The sequence below is a fragment of the Balaenoptera musculus genome, chromosome 13, assembly GCF_009873245.2.
Source record: "Balaenoptera musculus isolate JJ_BM4_2016_0621 chromosome 13, mBalMus1.pri.v3, whole genome shotgun sequence".
NCBI lineage: Eukaryota > Metazoa > Chordata > Mammalia > Artiodactyla > Balaenopteridae > Balaenoptera > Balaenoptera musculus.
The window spans coordinates 15,808,312-15,830,528 of record NC_045797.1 but is presented as its reverse complement, the minus strand read 5'-3'; the positions used below and the strand labels follow the sequence as shown (position 1 = coordinate 15,830,528).

Genomic DNA, 22,217 nt, shown 5'->3' with positions numbered 1-22,217 from the left:
CCCCAGTAATAATATTAACATTAAATGTTAAGTCATAGAATAAAACTTGTCTAAAATATAATCCAAAATTACTTAATTTGGTCTCTTCTGATTAAGTCTCAAGACCTCACATATAAAGGAAATAGGGAAAATAAAATAAATAGGAAAAGTAGATGAGGGAGAAACATGTAAAAAATATCTAAGTTATTGTCAGCAAACTACTACCTCAGTGAAAACTGAGAAATCTTAAGTAGCTCCTAAAGCCAGCTCCCCATATTTCAAATATCAGCAGAAAGTAGAGCACAGATGATTTATGTGGGCTACCTTCTAAACCCCCATTAGAATCCCAACCTGCTGTCTCTGTGGTCCATTCTTGGCCCTTTCAAAGTGCCAGCACCTACCACTAAGGTAGCCCATGAAAGCTAGGCCCAGAAAAGAATACCTCATCATAAATTTGTCCAGGGTCCACTCAATGCTTTTTGTCCTGAATCACTGCTCATACCCTCCTAAATCCTCAGATCTCAGATTCCGTAACTGATCTGCTTCTGGCCCTTTGAACACCCCTTGATTCATCTTCAACTCACGTACTGACCTCAGCTTCCAACAACTTTGAATTTTGTAGCCCCCTGTACCTCCCTCTAAGGAAGAGACAGGCCCGGAATCTGCCCTGACCAACCAGGAGAGAAGTATTCTGCGTGCACACAGATCAGCTGCAATCTTGGCCTAGACTCTGCTGAACAAGGGACCCTGAGGGAGCACTGAGGGTCAAGTCCTGGCCCAGTGAGCGCAGCTAAGCACCTTAACCTGGGCCAGTGAACACTACGACAGGAACTGTGGCCTGAGAGCCCACCCTAGCCAGTGCTTGCCCTTGGCTCCCAGTTCTCCCAGCTGGAGACACAGAACCACAGTACCTGTGGAAGAGCTTTACTCCCCTCTGCTATTCTTGGCAGGACTTGCCCAACAGTCCCTCCCACTCCTGGAATACTCAATAAATAGTCCATCTATTAGGAGTTTCCAGACAGGAAAGGTACAAGATTTGATTACAAGAGCAAATAAGATCAGGACATCTGGAGCCCATACTTGATAAAAGGAAATACTTGCCTTTTGAAGGTAAAGTTTAGTCCTCCACAAGTACTCTTACACTAGACCTTAACAAAGGAGACATCAGACAGTTCAATTCTTCTTCCATGGGGCAGAAGTGGCCCTGTCGCCCTGAGAAAGCACAGGTCTGTCTACATTCATAAAGCATGGCCTCAATACCAGAACAACTCCTATCACTACCTTCTCCTATTCCTTCTCCTACTCCAGACCTCCTGGATCAACTCTATGGAGCTCAAGACTTCACAGCACCAGAACTCTGGTGCTCATAAAAACTACATCCGCCAAGTATGATGAATAGCAGCTCACCCACCAGACAGCCTTGTGGCCCTCTGGTATTGCTCAACTTGTGCAATGACCCTGCCGTTCTACAGCATCTAGTGAAATGGATCTTGGGAGATTTATCATGCATATGTGTGTGCAAGTGCTCTTCCCATCTACTGTATGAGCCCATACCTAGGCTTCAGATAAGCTAGAACTAATAGACTATCATCACCTTTGAACCAACCCCAAAATACATGTTCAAAGATAAGGAAATGAAATTCCTGACCACATTCTGCCCCAACAAGAAACCTGTACAATGCCAGACAAGGTATCACTGGTACTGAAATGAGAGGATGCTAGAATCAAGCACTTACGAAACCCAGAGAAAAACCTGAGGCACCCAGCAAGCCATGGTGCTCCATAATCACCATAAATGCCTTTTTAATTCCAGACACTGGAAGACGAATCTGCCCGATCTCTGGCCCTTTACACCATGCACACTCTCCCAGTTGCCATGGCTGTGAGGAGGACCCCAGACACCTGCCACTCCATGCCACCATGACACAGGTAACAACTGGTGCCCCTATTTAAGGTAATACTGTTATCAAATCAATTGTAAGTCTTACCATTGGTGACATCAGAGAATCAAGGAAATTTTCTCTTTTGCCATTTGTTTCCACTCAGATAGAAATAATGCAAAATATGTTTATACTCCAAGTAAAACTCACCAAATTTTAAGTCACTTATGTCATTTTCCTTATTCTTCCCCACCACAGATAATCCAAGCCCAGAATCACAGGTTGGAGGCTCCCCAGCGAAAGCAGCCTCTCCTCATCCCCACCTCTGCACCGCTTCACCTTCCCTCCCACAATCCCACCACTCTCTAATCCAGCAAACTACCAGCTGCTGTAAATATTAAATCCGTCAGACTGGTCATTTTCTTTCCCTGTTTGATTTCTTCTCCATCCAAATTATCAATCAAATGCCTTAATTAAAAAAAAAAAAAGCCTATTCTACCTCTGCTGAGAATGTAAAGTGGTTTAAGTACAAATCTTCAATTGTTTGTCCACTGCTTAAAGAAGCCCAATCACATTTTGGTTTTAAACACAAACCTGATCTCTATGACAAAACCACCAAATAACTACAGTAAGCTATTTCCTAAAAAAAACACCTTGAACACAGGACATACGTTAGTGACCAAACCATCTTACAAATATTTCTCACCTTTCAATCAGAGTCAATGTACTCAATCTCCTGAGAATTTCTCTTGCATTAATTCATATAAGTTCACATTTAAATAAAACATTGTACAGTGAGGAATCTTTAAATCTTCACATCACATTCATGACTTGTGAATATAATGGGGGTTTTGTAGGGGATCTGAGATTAAGAAGAATGGAAAATGTGAACACTTTCATGTGGTATCTAATCATAAGCACCACACCTGCACACTGAAGAGTGCACACATTCTGTTCCTTTCTTTACTGCATTATTGCTAAGTAAAATTATTTCAGGCTAAGTTTTCTTTCAAGATTATTTTAAGTCTCATCTAAATACTTTCAGAACTTCTAACTATAAATTCCATGAGTGTAAGGACCATGTCTTGTACACCTTGGTGTCTCCCATGGCATACGGTACAGCGTCTTACGGAGTAGGTGCGCAGGAAATGTTTGACTGAATTTCAGGACAAGAGAGAGGATCTATGAGAAGAAACACATAAATATCAGAAGTTCCATCTCTTTTTGTGTGAACTGGAAAAATGTCCATCTTGAACTCCCATTACCAGGAAAGAGGGGAACAAAACCTACATCTATTTTTGTACATGCAAAGATTATTGGTTTCCCAAAAATTCATACAAAGAGTCCAGCCCTAAATGCTACCAGCAATCCTCAAAGCTGTATCAATGTAGTACAAATTCCATACTAAACTTTTTTCTTTTTTTTAACAAATGAAATCCAGGAAGCAATAATGTAATACAGATGGACTATTTCACTACAGAAGAAAAGAACCTAAAGCAAAACACAGCAGAGTCAGAGGTAAAGGCAGTGACAGACCAGGAGAGCGGTTTCACAACACGTAACAGGCAAGGAGGACAACCTTAGCAACCTGAGCAACACCAGGGGCCAACAGGACGGAGGGGACCAAAGCCGAACAGAAAAATGGACAAAGGCCATAAACAAGAAACACAATTGGTGACGGATAAATGGTAAATCGACATATGACGTGATATCTGACTTCACTAATATTAAGAAAATGAGTATTTTTAATTAAATATTAGGGCAGCAGGAAGGCCCGAAGTCGGCCACCAGGCAGAATTTCCCAGTGGTGAAGGCCTTGGGTCATCTCCAGAGAATGTGGGTGGAGTCGCCTTCTCTTCAGGTTCTTAGAAATAGGCTAGCCTAACCTTGGGACTGCATCTCAAGAAGCTGAAAGCACAGCCCAGGAACCAGACAGGCCTGGGCTTGAGTTTAGGGGGCAGGTCTTTTGATCTCCCTTGGCCTTGGTCTTCCCTTCTGTAAGTGGAATCACAGCTGCTCACGAGGAGGCTGTGATGTTGATATGAGATGACGCCCGTAACCTGGGTAGCAAAGTGCCGGCTACACTCCCTAAACCGGGTTCACATCTTACCTAAGCACAAAAGTCAATCATTTCCTAAAAAGAGAGAACATACAATTCATATTTTAAAATCAAATAAGTCCAATCAGAAGTGTTTTATGTCTCATGCATATCCTATACATGTTTATGTATAAATATACTAATCCATGTCTACCTATAACATATAGTAGGTACACATATACTAGTAAATTTTTACCATCTAAAACATTTTTAAAGGTGCATCCTCACTGTAAAAATGGGGATAATAATATTATGTACCTCACAGGCAATATGAGAATTAGATGAGTTAATAATATATAGAGCATACAGAGTAATACTTAGCTATTTCACTATTAGCTATTTATTACTGACATAGAATGAAAAGACCAAACTGCTTTGAGATGTTCCCTGTGCCAGGATGTCTGCCAGACACAAGGGGTTCAGGGGTAAACAAGATGGACTGAGGCCCACGTGAAGCTTCCTGCCCTGTAAGACAGCTAAACATTAAACAAAGAAACGCAAAACCACAAAAGTGCCAACTGTAATAAAGGCTGTGAAGTAAAGGGACTGAGTAATCTGAGAGAGAAATTTGTATCGGTCAGCCACATGCAGAGTCCTCTCCCCTGCAGAGAGCAACCACACCATTTGCAAGATGGCTGCAGGGTGGATGCAAGCTGTGGCCAAAAAGCACCTGCCCGGATGGGACTCAAACCACAGATGGCATTGTGTGACCAGTACCGTGCTCCTAACCAGTAACCTGAGACTGTTGATGAAAATACTCCTCCAACTCCCCTCTCAAACTATGTCCTTGTTACTCATTTATTCCTGCATGTATTCCTGATTTTAACAAATGTATACTTACTCATCATATGTATTATGCATATATAATCTGCAGGCTATTGGGGTCCCTACCTACAGGACCTTAAAGTATAGCAGAGTAGCTCAGCAGCCACTTACTTCCAAACCCCAAACAATCCACCATTCAGATGCGAAATTATATATTCATTCAGTATTTACTTACAAATGAAGTGTAATTGGCTCTAAGTATCATATTTCATCAAATCTAAAACACCACTGATTTTAACAAGCACTATTGAGCACTAGTATGAAAAAAATGCTGCCAATTTACTGTAAGATACCATCAATTACCAGATACATCCCAATTTCAGAAATGTTACAATGTACAAAAATGTAGGTCCATGGCAACAAAATGCCTGTCCTCTGGTGAAATGAAATTCTTCCCCTATACTTAGAGAAATTATTTTTAACATCCCCAATTAAGTTTTTATGGAAAAACAAGTTTGAGGTCAGAAAATCTAGTCACTTTCTCATGGCTACATTGATACCTTTAGATCGAGGCCATTTTGTATTTCTGGAATAAAGATTTGGTTCTTGGATGCAATGACAAGAGATACCAGGTATCAGAAACATCACTATTGAGGGTCCCCGTTTCCATGCTACACTTCTAAATGTCTTCCGGATTCCAAAAACAGTCTTACACAACTTGGCAAACACATGGAAAAGGCAGGTGACACCTTTGAGCTGAGTAGTAACCTTCTCAACAAACCAGTGAGGATGCCAAAGAAAAAGAAAAATCAGAGCTTCAAAAAAAAGAAGGCTCAGAGTATCACCCAGCATGTATTTAGTAGAAAGGACACTGCAGAGTCAGAAGACCTGAGCTCTAGTACCCATTCTGATATTGGCTAGGAAACTTTTGGGGCTAATTTCCCCTTCTGCCAAACAAAGGTATGGGACCAACTGGACCACTTTTTGGCATCAAAACACCGTAATTCTGAAGTTCAAAAATACTGGTTCTTGAATAGACATTTTTCCAAAGAATACATACAGATGGCCAGGTACATGAAGAAGTGCTCAACATCACTAATCATCAGGGAAACACAAATCAAAACCACACTGAGATTTCACTTCACACCTGTTAGAATGGCTATTATCAAAAAGACAAGAAATAATAAGTGTTGGTGAGGATATGGAGAAAGGAAACCCCTGTGTGCCTTTAGTAGGAATGTTATTGGTGCAGTGACTATGGAAAACAGTACTGAGGTTCCTCAAGGTATTAAAAATAGAACTGTCATATGATCCAGCAATTCCACTTCCAAGTATTTATCTGAAGGAAATGAAAACCCTAACTTGAAAAGAAGCCCCACGTTCACTGCAGCACTATTTACAATAGCGAAGATATGGAAACAACCTAAGTGTCCATCGATAGAAGAATGGATAAAGAAAACGTGGTATATTTATTAATATGCACACACAGACACACAATATGGAATATTATTCAGCCATAAAAAGAGAAAATCTTGCCATTTGTGACAACACACATGGACCTTGGGGGCATTACCCAAAGTAAAATAAGTCAGGCAGAGAAAGACAAATACTGTATGATCTCACTTATATGTGGAATCTAAAAAAAAAAAGAAAGAAAAACACAAAACCTGAGCTCACATGTAAAGAAAACAGATTGGTGGTTGCCAGAGTTGAGGGGGAGGGGGCAAGTGGCTAAAGGGGGTCGAATGGTACAAACTTCCACTTATAAAATAAGTCATGAGGATGTAATGTACAGCATGGTGACTATAGTTAATAATACTATATTGCACATTTGAAAGTAGCTAAAAGAGAGCAGATCTTAAAAGTTCTCATCACAAGAAATAAAAATGTGTAATTATGTATGGTGATAGATATCACAATAGACAGATAGATATTACAATATATACAAATATCAAAATATTAGGTTGTACATCTAAAACTAATATAATGTTTTACGTCAATTATACCTCAATAAAAATAAAAAATACTAGCTCTTGTTCCCTATTTATTCTCAAAGACCCAACTTACAGGAACTACTGGCTTATGTTTAAAGCAACCTTGCACTACCTCATACTTCTTGAAAAGTTTCACTATTTCAGTTTCAAAGGTGCTTATAAAATCCTTAAGCTTTCTCATGGAAGAAATCTTTCTCATTTTTCATTTTATTTTCTCTCCCCACTTCAACTGGGTTCTTTCTCTTTTTTCCTAAGAACTGGTTTTTTTGGTTCAGTAATTTCTATTGATAAATATTCTAAGCTGCCCCCAACAGGTCTCTGGAAGGCATCTAGAAGTGTTTGGGGTTTTTTCCTAACTCAAATCAACATTGCAACACTTAAGACCTTCAGCACAAAATGTACTAACAATTAAAACTTAAGAGAATAAAGGGGACAAAACTCCCTAGCAACTCTAGTTCTATTACTAACCTCAGAGACTAAATAATTTGTGACTGCCTTTAAAAGAAGTTTGCGAGGTGATACTGTTGTGGCTGCGGTTTTTCTACTGTGAGTGGAAATGGGCTTAGAAATGTGGCATGGGAAAAAGATTTGGGAGATTTAGAGGTTTTTGAACATTAACCCTAGAGTTTGTAACCTCTCTAATGTAAGAGATACCTTGGTTTAGATCTCAGACCTCTCAAACCATTAGTGACAGGGTAATCACGTGACTAGGATAATTCAAGGCCACTCCAGCAACAGAAGCTAAACTAGATGACCTCTTAAGGCCTCAGGATCCTGAGAGTCTAGGAATAAGGAAGTTCCAGTTATGTGAGAACAGGATTGTTAAGTATTGCTAAGGGTGGATTCAAGATCCTGATCTTTTAGACACTCTTTCTTTCTTCTCTAGACTCTGCTCCTAAGACAGCAAAGGATTTTTCAGAAATTCAGACAAGCAAGACCCCAGAAGAAAAAGACATCGGTATAACTAATCCCTTTTCTCCTTCTGCCTACAACATACTAAATTATCCTTTAAATTATATAATAAAAATCTCCAGAAAACTTTCCCAAATAAACCCAACTTCTTCCTACTTGCTAAGGTTTGTCCTCAAGTGATCTGGTAACTAAGTGTAGCTACAGAGTGTACAGTCACCATTGTACACTTTTAAAATGTAATCTTCTCAAGAAATGAACTAAGTCTCATCCAATATTCAGTAGCAGCAGTAGAATTAGAAGCAAAGCAGAAGAAAGGGAGAGAGAAAAAAACTAACTTCGGTTGAGTGTCTATTACATTCCAGGTGCTTTATATAAATTGTTTCACTTATTCTGCATGGTGAACCCAGATCATCCTCTACTTCATCATTTCTAGGATGCACATTTGTTTCATTTTTTTAAACATTTCTTAAATCTGGATGCAACTGATAACCAATGGTGTGTCACAATTTTAATTAGCAATCATTTCCCACTTTTAGTGGTAGACCCCACAGCAGTGCATCTTACAAGTGATGGTGTCTCAGATTCATTAAAATATGGTAATGTTTTCATGGTACGTGACACAGAAATTGAAAAATAGATTTAGAAACATCCCCCAGAGTTATTACATAGACTGTACAAGCCTAGCCAGACTTCAAACCCTGATGTGGCCGGTTCCAAAGTCTTTTCCTACACAACCTACCTAACAAACACAGAGACTTTGAACACAGCAAGAATTTTCAGCAGTCAGCGTTACTAGCAAGCTTGGGTGTTAAGTTTTCAGGAACTGAAGAATTCACACCGCCTGATGGAGACATTACAAATAAGTTGGTTAAGGTCCCAGCCAACCCTAAGCTTCTAGGAGTTTTCTGGGCTGTGCACCCTTCTGGAGATTCACCCTACAGTCTACGGAAAGGACAATTAAAAGTGTACGACCGTCCTGTACAAGGCTCAGCCTCATCCTCCAATTTCCTACTGATATCCTCCCCCTACCTCTCAACCCACTCACCCTCCCAGCTGAGTTCATCCTGGACCACCTCACGTCTCACGCCCCAAAAGAACCTGTCTAGATGCCACCCCCATCCCGCCGCCACTCATCACCGTGGGATCAAGGGTGTGCCCCCGGATCTGCAGGGCTCCCAGACCCGAATCCTGGCTCAGCCACTCAACGTCCCTGCCCGCCAGCTGCATAAGCCAGGCCCCCGCCCCACATATCCAGCAAAGCTCCCTCCATCCCAGAGGGTCCCCGACTTGGGACCCCCGCCGAGGTCCGGCCCCAGAGGGCCCAGCCGCGTCCTAGATTAGGACGCCGGGCCCGGGGGGCCGGGAACTCGCGGAGGCTTGGAGGACAGAGCCCCGGCCGGACTCACGGAGGAAAGCGCGGGACAGGAGGCGGGCGGCGGCGAGGCCGCTGCTGCCAGAAGTCATGGTCGCAGCAGCAGGGGCAGCGGCGAGGGCTGCGGTCATCCGCCAATGACACTCCCAGGCCCCCGGGAAACCCGGCCGGGGCCGAGGCGCGAGGAGGAAGTGGGTGGCCAGAGCGTTCGCCGGAATGAATGTCCCACTGCAGAGATGTCTTCACCCAACACTGGGTCTCGCAGGTGGAGGAGAAAAAGGGCATCTTAACGAAGAAGTAGACAATAGCTCGTCTCTTCCCCGGAAACGTGGGTTTGATTCAACATTACTAACAACGGCAGCTCAAGGGAAACCCCACTGTGGCCGGCCGGCGCGGGGTATTGTGGGAAATGTAGTTCGATGGCCTCAACTTGTTAGTAGTTTAAACGGGGGCTTCCGGGAAGGGACTAGAAGGAGGAAAGGTTGAGTCAAACCCAGGGGATGCGGTGTCAAAAGGAATGAGGAAACAGTGAGGCGAGGTGCAAAGAGCAATGCAGAACTTTACAAGGCCCTTCCAAAGCCAAGGTGCCGACCTTCCTTCATTTCCCCATCTACCATATGGAGAGGATCATACTCCTCACCCCTTACCCTTGCGAGGACCGGGAAGAATTACCAAAGGGAACAGTGACTCTGAACTCGCGTAGTGAAGATGAGGATGTGAAGAGAAAGACCAAAAGCTACTTTCCTGGCACCTAACTTCTTTGAATATGGATCTTTTGGTTAAACAAGCTATCATGCAACCTTCGGCTAGCACTGAGTGAGTGCCTCTTCCCTGGAGATCCTGGAGGACTGAAGTTATAGGTCAAATGTGACCGCTCCTTGTTTGAACAAAGCGTTCACTCCTCTCTAAGAGCTTTAGAAGGAACCTCCGAGAGTTCTAGAGTCAAAGGGTTAACAAGAGATAAAGTAATCCAACTCCCTGCCTTCAACCATGCTTCTGAGAGTCCTCATCATTATCATCAATGAAGTTATGATTCTAACTCACTTTAGTCATGATAATTTACACGGAGATACGTGGTGTAGGAGTGGGATTACCCAGGGAGATTGCCCAGTATTTCCTCTATGACCCAGATATTGCCATCCCTGCTTGGACTTGACTGCGCACAAAATCCCTCCCTCATCTAAGGGATCATGTCCTTGCTATCATTTAAATGCTCTCAGTGGTTTCCAGATAGGTCCAGTATGAAGAATTATTTTAAATAGCAACGTTCTTCTGCGCTTTCACATGATAATAGTTACATTTTTTATTTCATTTCATTGATTAAATGCATGATGACAAAAACATATATAATTTTGGCATGATTTTAATGAATTTTTACTTCCGCAAGGACCAGGATTTTAGTTTGTTTTGTACACTGACGGTACCATCAGCACCTAGAACAATGCCTGATACAAAGAGAGAACTCAGTATTTATTGAATTGAACTGAATTGACATATAAAAGAAATACCATATACAGTATGTATAGAATCTACACACAATGTTTGATGGACCTAAGGATATTTCAATCCCTTGTAATAACTACACCTCCACCCCAATTCCATAGCTCATTGGTGGGAGACTATTGCACTAGACACGAACTATACCATTTATCTTTATATGCAGATTGATTTTGGAGTCAGACAGATCTGGATTCAAATTCCAGCTCTGCCACTGGCTATGTGACCTCTGCATCTCAGGTTTTCTCACTGAGATGGGGATAAAACTCTCTAACTCATAATAGGGCTATGACCAGTTAATGCATTAATATGTAAAGTTTTTAATACCTTGTAAGCATTCAATAAATAGTAGTTATTAAAGATAAGAACTTTCTTCTTCACATGACAGGATGATATTTTGAAGTTTTTACTGATGTCAGTAACCAGATGTGGAATAGGATATTTCCATTTGGCAACAAGCCATAATTACCTCCACATCCTATGGAAAGGAGCCTAGAAGCTACCTCTCTCCAGATTTCCTTAAGAGGTGCCCAGACTTGTCTTTGGATTCTCACTCTCACTCCCTGGCACCTCTAATAAGCAAAAGACTGGAATTCATTGAATAAGGGACTTCTTTTTTTTTTTTAACATCTTTATTGGAGTATAATTGCTTTCCAATGGTGTGTTAGTTTCTGCTTTATAACAAAATGAATCAGCTATACATATATCCCCATATCTCCTCCCTCTTGCATCTCCCTCCCTCCCACCCTCCCTATCCCACCCCTCTAGGTGGTCACAAAGCACCGAGCTGATCTCCCTGTGCTATGAGGCTGCTTCCCACTAGCTATCTATTTTACGTTTGGTAGTGTATATATGTCCATGCCACTCTCTCACTTTGTCCCAGCTTACCCTTCCCCCTCCCCATATCCTCAAGTCCATTCTCTAGTAGGTCTGCATCTTTATTCCCGTCTTGCCCCTAGGTTCTTCTGACTTTTTTTTTTTTTTTTAGATTCCATATATATGTGTTAGCATACGGTATCTGTTTTTCCCTTTCTGACTTACTTCACTCTGTATAACAATCTCTAGGTCCATCCACCTCACTACAAATAACTCAGTTTTGTTCCTTTTTATGGCCGAGTAATATTCCATTGTATATATGTGCCACATCTTCTTTATCCATTCATCTGTTGATGGACACTTAGGTTGCTTCCATGTCCTGGCTATTGTAAATAGAGCTGCAATGAACATTTTGGTGCATGACTCTTTTTGAATTACGGTTTTCTCAGGGTATATGCCCAGTAGTGGGATTGCTGTGTAGTATGGTAGTTCTATTTTTAGTTTTTTAAGGAACCTCCATACTGTTCTCCATAGTGGCTGTATCAATTTACATTCCCACCAACAGTGCAAGAGGGTTCCCTTTTTTCCACACCCTCTCCAGCATTTATTGTTTCTAGATTTTTTGATGATGGCCATTCTGACCAGTGTGAGATGATATCTCATTGTAGTTTTGATTTGCATTTCTCTAATGATTAATGATGTTGAACAATCTTTCATGTGTTTGTTGGCCATCTGTACATCTTCTTTGGAGAAATATGTATTTAGGTCTTCTGCCCATTTTGGGATTGGGTTGTTTGTTTTTTTGATATTGAGCTGCATGAGTTGCTTGTATGTTTTGGAGATTCATCCTTTGTTAGTTGCTTCATTTGCCAATATTTTCTCCCATTCTGAGGGTTGTCTTTTCGTCTTGTTTATGCTTTCCTTTGCTATGCAAAAGCTTTTAAGTTTCATTAGGTCCCATTTGTTTATTTTTGTTTTTATTTCCATTTCTCTAGGAGGTGGGACAAAAAGGATCTTGCTGTGATTTATGTCATACAGTGTTCTGCCTATGTTTTCCAGTAAGAGTTTGATGGTGTCTGACCTTACATTTAGGTCTTTAATCCATTTTGAGTTTATTTTTGTGTATGGTGTTAGGGAGTGTTCTAATTTCATTCTTTTACATGTAGCTGTCCAGTTTTCCCAGCACCATTTATTGAAGAGGCTGTCTTTTCTCCACTGTATATTCTTGCCTCCTTTATCAAAGATAAGTTGACCATATGTGCTTGGGTTTATCTCTGGGCTTTCTATCCTCTTCCATTGATCTATATTTCTGATTTTGTGCCAGTACCATACTGTCTTGATTACTGTAGCTTTGTAGTATAGTCTGAAGTCAGGGAGCCTGATTCCTCCAGCTCCATTTTTCTTTCTCAAGATTGTTTTGACTATTCAGGGTCTTTTGTGTTTCCATACAAATTGTGAAATTTTTTGTTCTAGTTCTGTGAAAAATGCCAGTGGTAGTTTCATAGGGATTGCATTGACTCTGTAGATTGCTTTGGGTAGTATAGTCATTTTCACAATGTTGATTCTTCCAATCCAAGAACATGGTATATCTCTCCATCTATTTGTGTCATCTTTAATTTCTTTCATCAGTGTCTTACAATTTTCTGTATACAGGTCTCTTGTCTCCTTAGGTAGGTTTATTCCTAGATATTTTATTCTTTTTGTTGCAGTAGTAAATGGGAGTGTTCTCTTAATTTCACTTTCAGATTTTTCATCATTAGTGTATAGGAATGCAAAAAATTTCTGTGCATTAATTTTGTATCCTGCTACTTTACCAAATTCATTGACTAGCTCTAGTAGTTTTCTGGTCGCATCTTTAGGGTTCTCTATGTATAGTATCATGTCATCTGCAAACAGTGACAGCTTTACTTCTTCTTTTCCTATTGGATTCCTTTTATTTCTTTTTCTTCTCTGATTGCTGTGGCTAGGACTTCCAAAACTATGTTGAATAATAATGGCGACGGTGGACACCCTTTTCTTGTTTCTGATCTTAGAGGAAATGCTTTCAGCTTTTCACCATTGAGAATGATGTTTGCTATGGGTTTGTCATATATGGCCAAATGTTAAACATATTGAGGTGGCTCCCTCTATGCCCACTTCTGGAGAGTTTTTATCATAAATGCATGTTAAATTTTGTCAAAAGCTTTTTCTGCATCTGTTGAAATGATCATGTGCTTTTTATTCTTCAGTCTGTTGATATAGTGTATCATGTTGATTGATTTGCATATATTGAAGAATCCTTGCATTCCTGGGATAAACCCCACTTGATCATAGTGTATGATCCTTTTAGTGTGCTGTTGGATTGTGTTTGCTAGTATTTTGTTGAGGATTTTTGCATCTATATTCATCAGTGATATTGGCCTGTAGTTTTCTTTCTTTGTGACACCTTTGTCTGGTTTTGGTATCACAGTGATGGTGACCTCATAGAATGAGTTTGAGAGTGTTCCACCCTCTGCTATATTTTGGAAGAGTTTGAGAAGGAGAGGTGTTACCTCTTCTCTAAATTTTTGATAGAATTCGCCTGTGAAGCCATCTGATCCTGGGCTTTTTTTGTTGGAAGATTTTTAATCACAGTTTCAATTTCAGTGTTTGCAATTCGTCTGTTCATATTTTCTATTTCTTCCTGGTTCAGTCTTGGAAGGTTGTGCATTTCTAAGAATTTGTCCATTTCTTCCATTTTAGTGGCATGGAGTTGCTTGTAGTAATCTCTCATGACCCTTTGTATTTCTGCAGTGTCAGTTGTTACTTCTCATTTTTCATTTCTAATTCTATTGATTTGAGTCTTCTCCCTTTTTTTCTTGATAAGTCTGGCTAATGGTTTATCAATTTTGTTTATCTTCTCAAAGAACCAGCTTTTAGTTTTATTGATCTTTGCTATTGCTTTCTTCATTTCTTTTTCATTTATTTCTGATCTGATCTTTATGATTTCCTTCCTTCTGCTAACTTTGGGGGTTTTTTCTTCTTCTTTCTGTAATTGCTTTAGGTGTAAGGTTAGGCTGTTTATTTGAGATGTTTCTTGTTCTTTAAGGTAGGATTGTATTGCTATAAACTTCCCTCTTAGAACAGCTTTTGCTGCATCCCATATGTTTTGGGTCATTGTGTTTTCATTGTCATTTGTTTCTAGGTATTTTTTTATTTCCTCTTTGATTTCTTCAGTGATCTCTTGATTATTAAGTAGTGTGTTGTTTAGCCTCCATGTGTTTGTATTTCTTACAGATTTTTTCCTGTAATTGATATATAATCTCATAGTGTTGTGTTTGGAAAAGATACTTCACATGATTTCAATTTTCTTAAATTTACCAAGGCTTGATTTGTGACCCAAGATATGGTCTATCCTGGAGAATGTTCCATGAGCACTTGAGAATAATGTGTATTTTGTTGTTTTTGCATGGAATGTCCTATAAATATCAATTAAGTCCATCTTGTTTAATGTATCATTTAAAGCTTGTGTTTCCTTATTTATTTTCATTTTGGATGATCTGTCCATTGGTGAAAGTGGGGTGTTAAAGTCCCCTACTATGATTGTGTTACTGTTGATTGCCCCTTTTATGGCTGTTAGTGTTTGCCTTATGTATTGAGGTGCCGCTATATTGGGTGCATAAATATTTACAATTGTTATATCTTCTTCTTGGATTGATCCCTTGATCATTATATAGTGTCCTTCTTTGTCTCTTGTAATAGTCTTTGTTTTAAAGTCTATTTTGTCTGATATGAGAATTGCTACTCCAGCTTTCTTTTGATTTCCATTTGCATGGAATATCTTTTTCCATCCCCTCACTTTCAATCTGTATGTGTCCCTAGGTCTGAGGTGGGTCTCTTGTAGACAGCATATATACGGGTCTTGTTTTTGTATCCATTCAGCCAGTCTGTGTCTTTTGGTGGGAGCATTTAATCCATTTACATTTAAGGTAATTATCAAAAGGGAGTTCTTCTGAGTCATGAGTTGTCAATTTAATATTCTTTTTTCCCACTTCCAGGCAAGTTGGTGGGAAAGGGCTCCTAACAACAACAACAACAACAACAACAGCAACAAAAACAGACATTAAATCCCAGGCTAACTCCCTGAAGAAAGTTATGAGCCCACCGTAGTGCCCTAGAGTAGATCTGGTCAAAGACTGCTCAAAAAACTTGAGTTTGGATGGCCGACCTAACCCAGAGATTATTGTCTGCTTCCTGCCTGGAGAACTCTAGGCAGGAGGCTGGTGGAGCAGCCTTCATTGACAGGCAGGGCAGTATTTGGTGTGGCAAGGTGTGTAATATTCCCGTGGCTGAAATGGATGCTAGGTAAGAAAGCTGAGCTTCCCCCTAAGAGGATCATCTGCTGGGACAAGGAACTCTAGAATAAAAGACCATGGAAGACCCTCACCACCTGGAGCAAGAGGGGACAGAGGGAGTTACAAGAGGTCAGCCAAAGAGCACACAACTCACATCAGGATACTATGCAGATGGAGTTCCCTAGTCAGGGAAGGAGAGGAGCTATTGAAAAATCCACAAAGAGCCAGAAACCCAGAGCATGTGGACCATCAGGATAGAACCACAAATACCGCCATCAAAGAGATTTTATCCAAACATCACCCCACCCCTGCAGGCCAAGAGCAGGGGAGTAAAGGGGAGGAGGAGTAAAAAGCGAAGAAAAGAGAACTTACTCCTTTTAGCTGCAGACTGGGGAGCCATAGATCATGGCAGACCTGTAAGGGGGGAAGGAGCTTTGAATTAGGTATACTATTGTAATTTTAAATTGGATTGAATGGGACTTACAATTATTCATTTTAAAAATAGGTTATTTATCCCCATGGATCAAAATTCAAAAGGTACAAAAATTTATATAGTGATAAATCTTCCTTCCACTTGTCTCCCCACCACCCAGTTCTTATAGCCTCACATGGCAGTAAGAGGATGAGAGAGCTCTCTGGAGTCCCCTCTATGAGGGCACTAATCCCATTCATGAGAGTATCATCCTTGTGACCTAATCACTTCCCAAAGGCCCCCACCTCCTTATACCATCACACTGGAGTTTCAGGTTTCAACATATGAATTTTGGGGAGACACAAACATTCAAAACATTGCATCTAGGCCCAATTCTGCCAACTTCTTTCTGGAAAGAAAACTACCTTCTAAAGGGAAAAATGGCTGCTTTATCTCTAGTGATAAATGTGCACTTAGAGAGAACTGTATTTTAGCCAAGAGAAGCTAGTGCCTCTGGGGCTGATGAGCCAGCCTAAACCCTCAGGTCCCATTGTAAATATCACTAATCCTTTCATAAAACAATGTTGAGAATAGGGAGCTTGTATCCTTGGTCTTGTTTATGGGAGGCACAAATCAGAAACCCTTAGCCTCAGAGAAAGCTTCAGCTTTTGGAAAATTGGGAGAAGGGCTGGGGATTATTTTTCTCTCAAGTACAGCTTCAAAAAGGGACATAATCACACAGCACAATTTTAAGAAAGAACCAGCTAACATCACTGGCTGATGTGAGCAGAGGCAGGCTCTTTCCCCTCTCTCCTTGCAGGGACTGGTACAGCTAGTTCAGCTGCCTTTGCCTAAGAATGAGGGCAAAGAACTTTCTGACATGCACTTACAGGACCCTCCTCAAAGCCTGTTACAGTTCTTTGAAGGGTTATAGCACCTCTGAAGGAGAGGTTTCATCTGCATTGTACACTTACAGAAATGTCAAGAGCTTTGACCTCTTCTTTAGAAGAAATGGTTTCCAAATATAATTTCTTTTCCCTGTACTTGAACCCTGTTGCAAATTTGGTCCCCTAGGAAGGAGACTCTGAATACCCTGTGCAAGAGTACCCTGGGGACCAGGTCTTATGGAAGGGAAGAGAAGAGAGCAAGACTGGGCAGAGAGGGAGAGGTCCAGCTGCAGTGCAGGCCCAATGCCAGTCTTGGCCAGTGCACTTCAGAACTGCCCTGAATGGGCAAGATGGTCAGGTCTCTATACCCACCACATGCATCATCACCATGTGTGAGCAGCTCTGGGAGGGGCATGATCGTGGATCCAGGAAATTCTCAAAAGGGTGGTGGTGGCCGGGGAGACTGCTGAAGTCTCTCTACCGACAGCACTCCCAGTAGGAGGGGGCCAGCATGTCCTCCAGTGAAGGGGCATCTGGGTGGCCCATCACGGTATCGACCAGATGTCCCTTCCAGGAGAAAGCCCGGTGAAAAAGCAAGAATCCTCAGCAAAACCATAAAGAAGACAGCTTGGTATGGGTGTCACTCCTTTGCCCACTCTGTGACCATCTCCTACTGAAGGGGGACCCCTTTCCTTTTCCCAAGATAACCAGCACTCTCCTGTACTGTCCAGCACTGGGCCAGCCATTCTATCACAAGGTTTCTCATCGCCTTGAGAAGCAGAGCAATGCTGTCTCCTAGGGATTAGATACACTAGGACTATGGCCTAGTTTAATAGATAGTCCCTCCCAAATTATACGTTCGCATTTTAACAAAGATCGCCAATGTCTTCACACAAATGAATGATTCATGTTGAGAATTTCTGGAATTATAGCCGTGAAAGCTGTTTCCTCACACCTCTCTGATTCTTCTAGGATAACTTTCCGTCTTCATCAAGAAAACATCTTTAAAAGTTTTCTCTCTTTCTCTCTCTTTCTCCATATGTATGTGTATGTGTGTATGCATATATATGTGTATATATATATATGTGTGTGTGTGTGTATGTCTGTGCATATGTGTCTGTGTTTACTTTCTTATTTATTTATTTTTTTTGTAGTAGATGAAAATCCAAGACACAAGGAAAGAGCAAGTTTCCTTGAGAATCTAGGATGTAGCTCAAGACGTAACATTGTGTCCTACTCTGCAGCCTAGTGGAGGGGCAAGAAGAGCCTGCAAGAATTAGTACTGAAAGGAGAGAAAAGCAAGGCCCTGAGGCCTTGCAGAGGAAAGAAGAGAGTTCTTGGGAAGCTGGTTATAGCCTGAGAAAGGACCCCAACTTGGAGGAGAATGACCCATATTCTTGGAAGACAAAGGATTCCAGAGAAAACAACTCCAAAGGCTACCAGGTCATGGAGGCTCTGGCTCAGTCTCATCACTTATCTGTATGCAGCATTTTCATAGCCCAGGGCTCTGAAAATGGCCTTTTCACTGAGGCTTTATATATTTGTGAAGTAAATGAAAGTGTTGGGCTTTGAAGAATGATATCACCTGACAGAAGTTGAAAGGCTCTGCATGGACCCAAGAGGATGCACACCCTTCCAATTCCATTCTGGAACATTGTCTAACATGCCCACCAGATTGTTACTTCATTCTCTAGAAGGATGAACCTATATTTAGCTTTGCTTCATGAAAGGTAATATACTTGTTCATTATATTACATTTTACAGATAATTTCTACTTTTGGGTTTATTCTTTTCAATATCTTCCAAATACCCTCCAAGGTTAACACATTACTTTTCTAACCAGAAAGAATAATCAATAGTTTGGGTTTTTATGGATGAAATGATGTGATTAGGACCCAGACTCTGTGACGCTCTATGTAAGCTGATAGATTTTTGTCTGGCAGAGTTGCAAATTGCTTCTATCCAGCAGAAAAAGTAACTCCAAAGTTTTTAACCCCCTCCCCCTCAAGTTTTATTGCCCTGCTGGATAATTCCCAGTTTTATATGTCACTTGGAAATAGCTGTGCCTCAGTTTCCTCACTTATAAGCAGGGTTGTCGTGTGGTTGAAATGAGATATTCTATGTAAAACACTAAGAAAAGAGACTAGTAGATAGTAAACACTCAGTAAATGTTGCCCATTATTATCACAGGCTCATTTAACTGAAAAATCCAGGGCATATCCTTTAGGCATAACTCAAATAAGTCATGAGGACTTGTCTCACTCCAAACTTACCTCCTCACAACTCCAATAAAATCCTTCACTGAGAGAATGCTTCCATCTTGGTTCCTCTAGCAAGCGCATTGGGACTAACTGATTGGAAAGACATGCATGCACTTGTAGGTGCAGGTGTCAGTGGGGTGGGCAAAGGTGGGCAGCAGGCATCCCTGGCAGAGGCAAGGCCACAGAAGTGACTCTGTGCCCTGGAATCTGTGTCCTGCTATCATGGCTGAAGGCCCTAAAGTCATACACCAACCCCAATATCCCTGCTTATGCCTACTTTGTGATTTTAGCCTGTGACTTTCAAATGCTTAATTAGTAACAATTAACATGGTATCTTTCCTTAAAAATGATTCCCTATGAATTTAGCCCTAAGAGACACAGGATGAAATGATAAATAGGAAAGAGACAATATTTAAATTGAAAAACAAATGAAAATATCCTCTGCTTTTCCACCCCGTGCTGGTGAAAGGGACACAGCTCACAAATATATGGAACAGAATATACATGGGCTTCACCATCAGAAAACCCACGTTACCAAACAACGTTCTTGGCCTCCTTAATCAATAGAAATTGATCAGAGGCCAGACCAGAAATTCAGGCAAGGCTTTATTGGGGCCCCTACTGCAGCAGGGGGTAGTGAGAACAAATAACATGTTCGCTTGCCTTCTGGCTCACTGAGGAAGGGTGAGCTGGTTCCTTATATGGGTGAGGGTAGGGGCGGGTTCAGGGGTCAGGCCAGAGGGGTGGCTTAAGTGACTTGTCCACCCCTTTGATGGTGTTGTGAGCAGGGGGCATGCACAGTACCCTGCTTTTGCTCCCAGCTCTTCAGAAGTGGCAGTTGGGTTTTTTTGGTCTTTTTGTATCTTATTGTCCATATTTGCCCCAACTGCTCATGCACACAGTTATTTTTAGTCCCTTATAGTTTCTTTGTATTTTGTTGCTTGCCGAGACATTTGTCCAGGTGCAAACACTGGAGCAAAGGGTCCCAGGTCCCAGGTCCCAGGTCCCAGACCGTCTCACCTGGAGCTCAGATCTCTGTCCCAGCTGTTTTCAAAGGATCCCAGGTGATTTCCTGTGCTGTGACATACAAGGCAATTTCTTTTCCTGAAGAAGAGAGAACCTCCGTCCAACACACAGACACATACACCTTCACAAATTTAATCTCCAGAGAGTATCCCTCTTGTATGGCTTTCACGAATAATATACTTTTTATAACTATATATAAAATATGGATCATAACACCTACCTCACAGGGTTATTATAAGGTATAGAAGGAACAACGCACACAAAAAGTACATTGCACACTTCCTGGCACATGGAAGGTCCTTGGTCAATGTTAGTTCACCTATTGGTATTGGAACTGGCATTTAAGGAATGCCTCCAGGTAAAATAGATGACCAAAAGTTGTGGATCTTCCTGAAAGTGAAATAGAACCAGACAGGCATTTAATGTATCAAGCTACTGAATAGCATCACCTCAAGTGAGAAGCTGAGAGCAGGTTGTTTTCCCAGAGCCGTAAACCAACCTGGGCTCTGTCAAGCCCAGTATTCACCATCTCACTCATGAGAGGCAGCAACCCCAGATTCACAGCTGTGTTTTCTCCACCACCACTATTCAGGAGATAGCTCCTTGGGGCAGACTTGAACCTCATTATCAGGGCCCGGCAGACGTGGCTCTGAATGACACTCCAGGTTTTGCAATCAGTTTGTTCTCATTGTCAGAGGCAATCATAATGTTCTGAGCATGATTTCTGTAGAGGGGGCCTGGGAGACTTTCCAAGCCTCCCTGGCTTGCTTTCCTGCCAGCAGGACTCAGGCCCCCAGAAGGAGGCAGTTGAAAACCCAGGTGTCACACAAGTGGGAGATGGCAGTGAGGGCAGCACGTTTTATTTAACTCCAGGTTTTTTTTGCATTTTATTTTACTCTGAAAATTAATCCCAAAACTGGGGAAGAAAAACCCCTCTGTCATCAAAACCAATATACTAACGAGAGAAAAGAAAAATGACATGCCCTAGGTCATATATTTAGAATGAAACAGATCAAAGATTATCACCCACATCCCTTAACACCTAGGCTCAGCGCTGAGTCAGAGCAACAGTTGGAGCCAGTAGGAACCACTGCAGCATTGGCTCAGTGATGCTTCTGCAGGAAGCATCTCAGGAATTTGTATTTTTAAAAAGCTCCGCAGCTGATCCTCATGTAGCCCTGGCATTTGGCAACTCCCTGCTTTTGGCCAATAGTACTTAGGAGTTCACAATTGCTTATCCTCTGAATGCCTGTTACATACATGCCAGCCCTGCCAGCAGGTATTGACAGAATAACAGAATGTTGCAAAGAGACAGTGTTTCACACTATTTACCAATTGGGAAACAATTAGAAATGAGCTCAGTCACGTTGGGTGGTTCTCTCTGTTTTTATCTGCCCCCTCCACCCTGCCCCCCAGGTTGAGAATATACAATCACCTAGCATAACCATGAGAAGAAGAGAAAGAAAACAAAGTTTTTAGTTTGTTTTTTTTTTTAAGAATGATAGATTTATAGGAAATGCAATGATCATTCAGGAGGTGGAGGATGCCTTGTTATATTGAATGATGGTGAAAGTTCTGCTTCCCATTTAGCCAACTCTGACACCACCCAGGAAGAAAGGAGGAAGGGTGCCTCATTACTGCTGGGTGGGGGTGGAAGTTCAGCATCCCACGTGGCCTCCACTGATACCCTTGTGAGAGGGCTTTATTATTAATGAGTAGGGATGAAAGTGCCAACTCCCCACAGGTCTTCTTTGAGGATAGGGGGCACCTTGAGCAAGGATGGAAGTTTAAGCTACCTACTTGACCTTTGTTGACAGGCGTGGGGCTGGGGTCATGTTTTTTCCATGGTGTTTGACTGGAGTAGGGTGGTGTCTTAGTCCATTCAGGCTGCTATAAAAGAATACCATAGACAGCATGGCTTATAAACAAGATACATTTATTTCTCACAGTTCTGGAGGCTGGGAAGTCCAAGATCAAGGCACTAGCAGATTCAGTATTTGATGAG

General features: G+C 41.4%; 1 protein-coding gene across 1 annotated transcript in view; it reads right to left on the bottom strand.

Moving 5' to 3' along the window:
• Positions 1–9,213, bottom strand: part of SUCLG1 (succinate-CoA ligase GDP/ADP-forming subunit alpha) — a 33,477-nt gene extending 24,264 nt beyond the window's left edge. Inside the window, exon 1 of the mRNA XM_036873337.1 lies at positions 9,035–9,213. Within this exon, the coding sequence (XP_036729232.1) occupies positions 9,035–9,131 (97 nt within the window). The 5' untranslated portion in view covers positions 9,132–9,213. The remainder of the gene's footprint in view (positions 1–9,034) is intronic.
• Between the last annotated feature and the right edge of the window lie 13,004 nt (positions 9,214–22,217).